Below are 10,954 nucleotides of genomic sequence, written 5' to 3' on the forward strand. Positions count from 1 at the left end.
GGGGGCACTGCGGCCCGAGTCCGCGACGCGGGAGGCTCGGCCCGCCTCCGCCGCATTGTCCCGGGCCCCGCGCCCCGGCCCTGAGCCGCGCCGCCGCAGCGCCCAATTGCAGCCCGCCGCCTGCGGGGCCATGCGGAGGGCCGCCAGGATGGAGGACTTCACCGCAGAGGAAGAGGAGCCCTGGTACGACCAGCAGGACCTGGAGCAGGGTGAGCAAAGGGGGCAGGAAAGCGGGGCGCGCCCCGCGACCCCTGTCCGCTTCTCCATTGTTGGGCGGTATCACCCCGGGGAGGGCTGGGCTGCACCCGGCGTGCCGGACTGAGAGAGGAGATGCGTCTGGAGAATGGGGACGTGGAGAGAGGGGGCGCTGCCCGGGAAGACCCGAACCAAACGCGTGAAGACCTGCAAAAATGGGGGGAGCGGTCTTCCTCTTTGCCCGAACAACAGGGGCATACTTCAGCCAGTTCGCCCACCCCGTCTTAGAGGCAGGAACTGCCCAGGCGCCCCGGGTATTGTTGGGGGGGTCTGAGAGTACTGGCTGGAAGTCTTTGGAGGTCAGGAGGTGGCTCCTTGGTTGTTTTGCTGAGGGGTTTTGGGGGGCCAAGCGGGGAGGAAGTTATCCCCATTCCAAATCCAGCGGCACACTTCCCTGCCAGGATTCCTGAGCTCCTAGAAAGTTTCCCCAACTCCCTTCCCCTCTACCCAGGGAGGTGATGGGGGTGCCGGCACCTTGCCGATGGAGAAGCGGAGGCTACTAGGAGTCCAATCTGCCTTCCAGAGGGAGGAGTCCCCTGGTCCTTCCCCTACTGGCCTTCTCCCAAATGGCTCAAGGTTTGGAGGGGATCAGATTTGGGAATTCTGAGCAGTGCCCCAGATCAGAGCCTGAGTAAACAGGGAGTCACTTTCCCCTCTCTCCCATCTGAGGGCAGAGAGGGCGACTGGAAGGGGGTTGATGAGGTGGCCGAGGTGACGTCACTCCAAGTAGGGGGTGGGGCTGTTAGGACAGGAAGGAGGAGGAGGCCTAAGAGGGTCGGGGCCAGGGCCTGCTGGAGTGAGATCAAATCCAACCTCTCCTCCCAAGAAAAGTGCCTCATTCTTGGATGGTCAGAATTGGAGGCGCTAGGAAACATGTTCTAGAAGTGACCACAGTCACCCAGCAAGCCTGGTGGGTGTGGACACAGTCTGGTTCAGTGTGTGCGGACACCCTCTGCTCTGGGTCTCCATCCATGGGGCCCAGACGCCTGCCTTTGCCCTCATGTGAGGCATCTAGCCAGATCCTGGAGCCTTTGTTTTCCGGCCCTGACCCACATCCCCACGTGGCCACATTTGCCGGTAGATGAGGCGCTGCCCTTGTGTTCAGGACTGTGGGTTAATCAGAGCCTCTGCGGGACCAGTGTAGGACGGGGTGGGGGTGGGGGGGGTGGATGCTGGGCTGGACCGCACCTCTGTGTCCTAGAGGCTACCCTCAGCCTCCCTGCCTGGAGTGAAATGCCCAGTCCTGGCTGCAACAACCCCCTTCCCCATCCTGGGCAACTACCCGCAAAACCTCACATTACACAAACACATATCAGGCTCCACTTAAGTGTCAGACACTGTCCTGGGAGCTGGGAGTAGTCCCAGCCTTGGCCTCCTGGGTGCACCTGAGTAGGTAGAGTTGGGCTTGTAACTGAGTGGGGATGATAGGATGCGGTGAGAGGGCTTCATGGAAGAGGCGGGCCTAGAAGGAAAGATTGGAAGCTGAGTGCCCGGGAAGATGGCCTCCTTGGGGGCGGATGCTGCTGTTGTTGCTGTCCCGTTTCATTCCCGCACCCCTAAAGGAGTCCCTGGCACTGTGCCCGGCCCAGATGTGGGAGGAAGGAGCTAGGGAGTAGGGGTGGGAGATGTGCTGCATCCGGAGAGGGAGAGAGATGTCGAGATTCCAGCTGGGCTGGGCAGCCATGCTTTGGGTCCGGGGTCGGGAATGGGCCCCACAGGCCCCTGCTTTTCTGGCCTTACTGGTCTGCAGCAGTCAGCCTTGCCTCGTAGCCTGAGTAGCAGGCAGAGCCCAGGAACGAGGAGGGAAACCAGAAATGAGACAGTCTCAGAAGACACTGGAGCTTTCCACCAGAAGCCAAACGTCTGCTTGCCGTGGGCCAGGTGCTGTGCTGAGCCTGGGACGTGATCTCCACCCTCGCAGCCTCCACAGTCCGGCAGAGGAGGCAGAAATGGGATCAGACTAGCACCTGTGACGGAGCGACAGGGGTTCTGCAGCAGTGAGCCCCTGCAGACAATGAGAACAGAAATGAGGGCCTTCTGCTGTGAGATGCGTAAAGGCTTACACACCCCTCCGAGCCGGAGGGTGAAGAGGGCCCTCCCGCGCCGCCCCGGCAGAGGAAGCAGGCCGGCAGTCTAAGTGGAGGGGGTGCTTGTACCGAGGCACAGAGCCATGCGAAAAGACCACGCATGACTGCAAAGTAGGAATTACCTGGAGTGCCGGGGTGGGGGTCGGAGGAAGTCCCAGGCACAGCTGCTGCGGCACCCCATGGGGACCGGCACGGAGGGCTGGATGGTGGGGTGAACGCGGGCCAAAGGCCAGACACGTGGGGGATCGGGTACCTGTTCCTTCCCCCTTCCCCACACCCGATCCCCAAATTCTCTCCCGCCCAGCTGCCCCCAAGTTGCCTCTGAGTGTCCCAAGACATGGTTTTTCTCAGCTAGCCCCAACTCCCCTGAGGACGGGCCCCAACTTTACTTTCAGATGCTTGCCCATCAGGCTCCTGGTTGACTTTGATGCTGTTCCATCCCAGTGGAGGCAGGCATCTGGGACAAACAGGGTCTTCCTTTCTCACTGTGTTCCCTCTGCCCACTGCCACGAGCACCAGTAAAAATAGAAAAAACCATTAATTATTAAGCGCTGGCACTCTCTCTCTCTGCCTGCCTCCCTCCCCCACCTTGGACGAGGTGTGGCCGGCCCTGTGGGTACCTCTTTCCAGGCTGAGTAGATGACTGCTGAGTCACAGAATTGAGGTCCTGGGCTCCTGACCTTGAGTCTCAGCCTCAGGGGAGAACTCTGACATGGCGAGGGGAGGGAGGTGACCGGACCCCAATTCTGCGCACCCAGGGTTCCTGATGTTGGTGCCCCGGAGGTTGTGAACAGGACCCCTGCAGCCCTGCCAGGTGGTAGCTGGCCTCCTTCTGCCCCCTTTATCTTTGTCTTTTCTTCCCTATGTCCTCTGTCCTTTCCCTACCTCTCTTCTCTGGAGTCTGGGGGGTCCTACCCTGACCCCAACCAGGAGGGGCAGTAGGATCTCGGGATTTCTCTTCAAAGACATCCCCTGGCTCCCAGCCATTCTCTCTAGGGCTCTGGGGCATTGCTCCTGGGCAACACCTCTGCTGGCATTCAGAGGGCAAAACTGCTGCAGCCCACTGCAGGAGACCCCAGAAAATGCTGGGATCCAGGCAGAGGAGATGCCAGTTCAGACTCAGTACCTTCCCTGGCCTGGTCCAGTGTAACCATTAATCTGGCTGTGACAGGCTGTTCATTACTCCAGATTCCACTTCTGGCTTAGCCAGCTCCCCTGTCCTCCCACTCCCAGGACTCCCTCCCCCTCTGGTCCAGAGGGAGCTGCACCCTCCCCGAAGCCGAAGCCATGCCCAGCCCTCATCTAGCTGGTGTCCTCTCCCCAGCACTTGGCTCTACTCAGCTCCCTGCCCTGCAGCTTCTAGACTTCTCTCATGATCCCTCCTGGCAGCTCGGACCAGCTTAGCTTGCATTTGTGATCCCTTTTCCCTGAGACAGTCTCTGGGATTCTCCCCAAGCCGCTTCTATTGTGTTCCCTTCCTGCACCTCGCATCTCGGAATCGCTAAGCGGCCCGGGTCACATTCGCTGCCTTCAATATCCCGGGTTTACAGTATGACTTGCAGTATGACAGCTGCCCCAGCCCACCCCACTGGCAGTAGGAATACACACACAGCTCAGATGCTCACCTGGAAGGAAGAGCATAAAGTGCAGTTGTTCTTGGCCTTTCCTCACTCTGCCTCTGACCTTGGACTCAAGGTTAAATTTCAGGGGCTTCATGCAGGCCACCCACAGAGCCTGTCCTCCCACGCCAGTGCAGGAGGTAGCATCCCTAGCAGCGGCCTCGTCACAGACGACCTGACAGTTCCCAAGGGTAAAAAAAAAGTTAGTGTGACTGTCTGTTCTTTTCCACGTATGCATGAATTACTTGATAGCGTTTGTGGGTGAGCCAAATGTCCGCCATCCCGTTACAGAGAGCAGGAAGCTGGCGTGCCTCCCTCGTCACGAACTAGGGGTGGTCTTGCTGAATTTCCACCAAGCACACAACATAAGTTGATCTGACCTCCTCTCTGAGACCACAATCCGATCCTAGGCTTCCCTTACACATATATTTATATATTTAAATATAAATAATAATATATTTACAAACGTTAACTTTTGTTTCTTTTTAAAATTTTTATTGGCGTATAGTTGATTTACAGTGTTGTGTTAGTTTCTGCTCTACAACAAAGTGAATCAGTTATACATGTACGTATATCTACTCTTTTTTAGATTCTTTTCCCATATAGGTCATTACAGAGTATTGTGTAGAGTTCCCTGTGCTATACAGTAGGTCCTTATTAGTTATCTATTTTATATATTACCCTTTGCTTCTAAAAGGAGTTAGGCCTATGTATGGGGAAATATCCACCCCAAATGTCTAGGTAACCTCGCCCAACTTCAGACCCACTGAGAGAATTTTTAGGGATTCCAGCACCTGCCATTCCCTTCTAACCCCTCCCCTTCCCCACGATACAGCCCCCTAAAGACAGGCCAGATTCCCTCCCGACCTCTCTGATAGGTGTTCATTTACCTTTGGCTGGGATTGGGGAGAGGAGGTTCCGGTCCCACAGGGTACAAGAATCGGGGCTACTGGGGGAAGAGGTTGGTTTTGCTGCCCAGGGAAAGGAGAAGGTTTTGGAGAGGGGCGTGTGTCACTAGGACCTAATGGTACCCAACTGGGATGAGGAGATGTGAATTCTGCTTCCAATGTGGCTGTAACCCAGGTAATGAAACCTTGGGTAGGTTATTCTTTCCTCTTCAACCTGTCATCCATAGAATAAGGAGGTTGGGCCAGAGCTTTTTTTTTTTAATATTTATTTTTATTGCACCATTTTTTACTTTCCTGATTTCTCTCTCTCTCTTTTTTTTTTTTTAAATATATTTATTTATTGGCTGCGTTGGGTCTTCATTGCTGCGCACAAGCTTTCTCCAGTTGCAAGCGGGGGCTACTCTTTGTTGCGGTGCGCGGGCTTCTCATTGCAGTGGCTTCTCTTGCTGCGGACCCCCGGCTCTCGGTGCGCCGGCTTCCGTCGTTGTGGCACGTGGGCTCGGTAGTTGTGGCTCGCAGACTCTAGAGCGCAGGCTCAGCAGTTGTGGCATGTGGACTTAGTTGCTCTGGGGCATGTGGGATCTTCCCAGACAAGGGATCGAACCTGTGTCCCCTGCATTGGCAGGCGGATTAACCACCGTGCCACCCGGGAAGTCCTGGGCCAAAGAGCCCTGAAGCCGTGTCCAGTTCTAACACCCAGCAAGCCCTTCTGCCCCTCCCCCTCTCAGTAAGCTCCAGCCGCCCTTCCGAACCCAACTCCAAGGCTGCTCATTGCCTGAGATTCCCACTGTCCCCTGCTTGAACTCTCCCTTACCTATCATCCCAGGGCACTTTGCCCCTATGTCTGCTGATGCTCTTATCACATTCCACTCACTCATTCTTTCAGAAAAGATTTCTTATTCACCTGCTCTGTGCCAGGCATTGTTCTAGGTCCTAGGAATATCAGTGACCAAAACAGGCAGAATCCCTGCCCTGTAAGCTTACGATTTAGTCAAGGGAGATGAACAAGAAAAGGGTCCAAATTGTTTGGTAAATTAGGTGGTGATATGAGCTCAGGAGAAAAATGAAACAGGGAGAGAGTGGGGCGTGGGGCAGGGTGCAGTTTTGAGGTCAATGAGGTCAATGTCTGAGGAAGGCCTCCTGGAGAAGGTGACATTAAAGGCAGAGAGGGGTGAGCCCTGGGAGTATCTGGGGAGAGGACATTCCAGGCAGAAGTGACAGCCAATGCACAGGCTTAGCTTGTGGCTTACATCCCCTTCCAGGCCTGGAGTCTCCCCAGGGGTGGCCCCTGGGTCCTGGTTCTCTCAGGGTCCCCAGAGGCCCAGCCCAGAATGAGTGCTCAGAACAGGAATGGCGGGGGTCCTCCAACTTCATTCTCAGCTGCTCATATCCCCCCCGCCCCCTCCCCCCCAAGACTTGCACTTAGCTGCGGAGCTGGGGAAGACGCTGCTGGAGAGGAACAAGGAGCTGGAACAGTCTCTGCAGCAGATGTACTCCACCAACGAGGAGCAGGTGCAGGAGATTGAGGTGAGGGGCCACACGGGCCCTGCACAGGCTCCGCCACCCATCGAGGACCCCTTGGCCCGTGTGTACCTTTGTGCAGCTTAGGAAAAGGTGCCCTCTTAGCAGGCCCAGCCTTGGCCCAACAGCCTTGTGCAGTTCACAACCTGCACAACTGTCCCAGGCAGCCCTATTGCACCACCATCTTGACACCTCCCGCTGCTGCAGACGAATACCCCAAAGCAAACCTGTTCCTAGAAGTGGGAGGAGGGCCCAGGCGGAGACATTTTCCCCGACACAGTTCTGAAAGGTTACTCAATCACCCCCACCCCCAGTACCTGACCAAACAGCTGGACACGCTGCGGCACGTGAATGATCAGCACGCCAAAGTGTACGAACAGCTGGACCTGGCGGCCCGAGACCTGGAGCTGACCAACCAGAAGCTGGTGCTGGAGAGTAAGGCTGCCCAGCAGAAGATCCACGGGTGAGGGCCGGGTGGAGGGCTGGGAGCCGGGGGCTGGGGATGGCCAAGGAGAGGCCCAGGGCTGGGTGTACATGTGTGCGTATTGACCAGTGGGTGTGACTCAGTCTCCTTCTTTCAGAAGCCCCGGTCTGGGAACCTGGGATGGTAGTGAGTTTGTCCTTGTCGATTTGGGCTGGCTTAACATTCAGGACACAAACCTTCTTTAAGCACGAGCTACACACCAGGCTCTGTTTTAGGCACTGGGGAATACAGTGATGGGGATGCAAAGACACTGTCCCGCCCTCTGGGAGGGAAGGCAGACACGTAAATATTTTATTGCAAAATATTTTATTTTATAGGGTGATAAGTGGTTAGATGGGTGTACAAGGAACCGAGGAGACACGGAGGAGAAATGGTCAGCTCGGCCTGGGAGGCGGGGGAAAAGAGTGGGTCCTTGGGCATACAAGGAGTTCCCTGTCTGACCTCAACACCGGGCAGCATGGCTCAAGGTCACCTGTTTGTCCCCCACCCCCAAGTCCCCCTAGGGCTGCAGTGAGGAGGGCTGGCCCCGTCCCCTTAAAGTCCCTCCCATGCGTGTGTCCCCCACCCCATCCCCAGGCTGACAGAGACCATCGAGCGCCTGCAGACCCAGGTGGAGGAGCTGCAGGCCCAGGTGGAGCAGCTGCGGGACCTGGAGCAACTGCGAGTGCGGCGGGAGAAGCGAGAGCGCCGGCGCACCATCCACACCTTCCCCTGCCTCAAGGAGCTGTGCGCCAGCCCCCGGTAGGTGAGGGTGCCACTCGAGGGCAGCAGCCTGGACCCTGGACCGTGTCTCCGAGTGCCCGGGGCTGCCAGCCACGGCAGGGAAGGGCGGGGAGGCGCCCCGCAGCAGGTGGGAAGGAGAGCTGCCGCATTGTCCAGGCGATCGGAGGGGCTGCTCCTGTTGCTACGACAGTCAGCAGCTGGCTCCTGTGAGCACTGGCCGTGTGCCCACCACTCTGCTAAGTGATTTAATTCTCACGGCAGTACCTTAAGGTGTGATTTATCGTCCCCACTACTCAGAGGAGGAAATTGAAACTCCGAGATCATGTGTCTTATCCAAGTTCACCTGTTTGTTTAGTAAGCCAGAATTCTCACCCAGGAGGGGTTAACTATACCTTTCAGTTCTCATTAAGTCTTTTGAATAGGATGACTTCCCAATGTAAGAATACTGTACACACGGTGTATTTAGTGGGTGTTTCAATAAAGGTCCTGGCAAGAGACAGATAGCCTCCGCCCAGAGTAACTGAGGAGTGCTTAATAAAGAGGTGTGGGCAAGGTGTGGGGAGACCAGGGGGACACTGCAGCACCCTGGGGTTGCAGTAGCAAGGAGCTGTTACCATCCTGAGGCCTGAAGGGAGCAGGAGAAGGGAGGTTACTGGAACCTGGAAGGCAGGGAGAGCGCTGTCTGGCCTGCAGTAACCAGGAAAGGAGGCCAGGGGGAGACATTCCCCGTGACCTCCCTCTGCCCCCATCCCCCTGGCCCTCCTGCCAGTGCCTCCCATTGGCTGAACCCAAGAGAGAGCCAGGAAACCTGGCGGAAGCTAAGGGCAACCTCCCAGGGCAGAGAGCAGGGGTAGAAAGGCCGAGAGCGACTCTAGGTGGGGCAGCCTATCCAGCCCCGTCGGGGAGAGAGATGCGGCTGGACTCCCGGGGCCTTGGCCGTGCCCACCACCCTCTGCCCACCTGCCCCTGCTCCCTCCCAGGTGCGAGGATGCCTTCCGCCTGCACAGTTCCTCCCTGGAGCTGGGCCCGCGGCCGCTGGAGCAGGAGAACGAGCGGCTGCAGACCTTGGTGGGAGTGCTGCGCTCCCAGGTGAGCCAGGAGCGACAGCGCCAGCAGCGGGCCGAGCACGAATACGCGGCGGTGCTGCAGGAGTACTCAGAGCTGGAGCGGCGGCTGTGCGAGATGGAGGGCTGCCGCCTCCGCGTGCAGGAGCTGGAGGCCGAGCTGCTGGAGCTGCAGCAGATGAAGCAGGCGAAGACCTACCTGCTGGGCCGGGAGGACCACCTGGCCGAGGCCCTGCTGGCGCCCCTCACCCAGGCGCCTGAAGCCGACGACCCCCAGCCGGGCAGCGGGGACGACTCGGGCACCCAGGACGGGGTCTCCTCTCCGGCCGCGTCCCCAGGCCACACCGTGCGCAAGAGCTGCAGCGACACGGCACTCAACGCCATCGTGGCCAAAGACCCGGCCGGCAGGCACGTGGGCAACCTCACGCTGCACGCCAACAGCGTGCGCAAGCGGGGCATGTCCATCCTGCGCGAGGTGGATGAGCAGTACCACGCGCTGCTGGAGAAGTACGAGGAGCTGCTGAGCAAGTGCCGGCAGCACGGGGCGGGGGTGCGGCACGCGGGCGTGCAGACCTCGCGGCCCATCTCCCGGGACAGCTCGTGGAAGGACCTGCGGGGCAGCGAGGAGGGCCAGGGGGAGGCCAAGGCGGGCGAGAAGAGCCTGAGCCAGCACGTGGAGGCCGTGGACAAGCGGCTGGAGCAGAGCCAGCCCGAGTACAAGGCGCTCTTCAAGGAGATCTTCTCCAGGATCCAGAAGACCAAGGCCGACATCAACGCCACCAAAGTCAAGACGCACAGCAGCAAGTGAAGGCTCCCCGGCTAGTGGCCTCCCCCGGGGTCAGGCCGTGGGGTCCCTCTTACCTGGGCTGTGCAGCCTCTGGTGAGAGAGGGAGCCCTTCAGCAGCAATACACCCCAGAGGGAGGCTGCTCTCTGACCCAGGGAGCATGCGAGGGACACCCGTTCCCTGCTGACGGGGGAGGCTGTCAACACCTCTTGCCTCCCAGGACCCTCCACCACCCCGCGCCAGCCCAAAGGCGCAGCCGAGAGTCTGCAAGCCAAATGTCCCCACTGCCCGCTCTCCCAGCCCCCACTCCCTGACCCTGGGCCTTGCTCTCAGATTTGTGGCTAGGCTTCTGAAAGCCATTCTGGACCAGTTGGCTTTCTTTTTTCAAAGTTCTATTATTTTTATTTTTTTGAGAGATTTTTTTTTGCAAGGCAGGGTCTCCCTGACCCCTCGCCACAACTGAAAACACTTGAAGGGGGACCCCAGAGCCAGCTGTTGCAGGTTCCAGGGGTCTCCTGGACCACCCACTGCTTCTCCAGCTGTGACACACTGTTATTCCCTTAGCACCAGCTGTCCCACCTCGAGGGTCCTGACCAGGTCAGAGACGGCCCCTGCCATGCAGAGCAGAAAGCCTGAGCCAGGCCCGAGTGGCCCGACTCCAGCCCTGGTGAGGGCGGGCTTCTCCCTGGAGGTCCTCAGCCCACTGCAGATCTGTAGCCAATCAACTCAGAGCCAGCCTCCCCGGGTTCCAGCCCTGGAAATGCCTTCTGGGTATCAAGCCTTCCAGGGGTCTGGGCAGTGGGAGCCCCCTATCTCTGCATGCCTCCTCTGACTCACCGAGCTTGGCCTCTGCCTGTTCCCATCTCAGGGACCATGATGTGTCTCATTCACTCCCCTGCTCCCCCCAGGCCCACCCCACTGCAGGTCATGCCTGCCACCCCCAGAATGTCCTGGATGTGTGCCACCAGCCCATGGTCCCAGCATCCTCCCCTGCCCCCCTTTACTGGAGCCTGCCCAAGAGTCTCACCCCACACTGGGCAGTATTGAAATGGGACCAGATGGGGAACATGTCTCCTCCTTCCCATACAATGCCTGCTTTTGAGGACCCAGCTGGGTCAGGGGTTTAATCTTTTGTTAAGGCTTCAGAAGGTCCAGCTTCAGCTAAGAGCTTCAGCTAAGAGATGCCCAGGTCCCCCGTTTGCCCTGAGAAATTCTTCAGGGCTCCCAGTTCCTTCTTCTTGAGACCCTAGAAATCAGAGGAGCCATACAACGCAGTGGAAGTCAGTAGCCCCGGCCTCTGTGCTGGGAGCCCAGTGGGGAACCTTCATGCCTTATTTGTTTCTAGGGGGTAAAGGGTTTTCTTAACAAGCCTGCCCAACCTCCCTGGAGGCGCCACCCTGCTTTCCAGGCGGCACTGTGATGAGAGTTGTCAGCTGGTCCTTCCATTCACACATCTTGGAACCTTTGGTCCGTTGGAGCTGGGCAGCTCCCAGCCATCCGTGTGTCTC

At 58.3% G+C, this 10,954-nt stretch overlaps 1 protein-coding gene across 1 annotated transcript; it reads left to right on the forward strand.

Annotated features, from left to right (window-relative positions):
• The first annotated feature begins 55 nt into the window (after positions 1-55).
• CDR2L (cerebellar degeneration related protein 2 like) lies at positions 56-10,948 on the forward strand. The gene is made up of 5 exons (XM_024761225.1): positions 56-209; positions 6,284-6,396; positions 6,705-6,853; positions 7,451-7,615; positions 8,578-10,948. Exons 1-5 carry the CDS (start codon positions 131-133, stop codon positions 9,467-9,469), a joined length of 1,398 nt encoding a protein of 465 aa, XP_024616993.1. The 5' UTR covers positions 56-130; the 3' UTR covers positions 9,470-10,948.
• The last annotated feature ends 6 nt before the right edge of the window (positions 10,949-10,954 follow it).

Source organism: Neophocaena asiaeorientalis, unplaced genomic scaffold, assembly GCF_003031525.2.
Source record: "Neophocaena asiaeorientalis asiaeorientalis breed wild unplaced genomic scaffold, Neophocaena_asiaeorientalis_V1.1 scaffold30, whole genome shotgun sequence".
NCBI classification, from domain to species: Eukaryota; Metazoa; Chordata; class Mammalia; order Artiodactyla; family Phocoenidae; genus Neophocaena; species Neophocaena asiaeorientalis.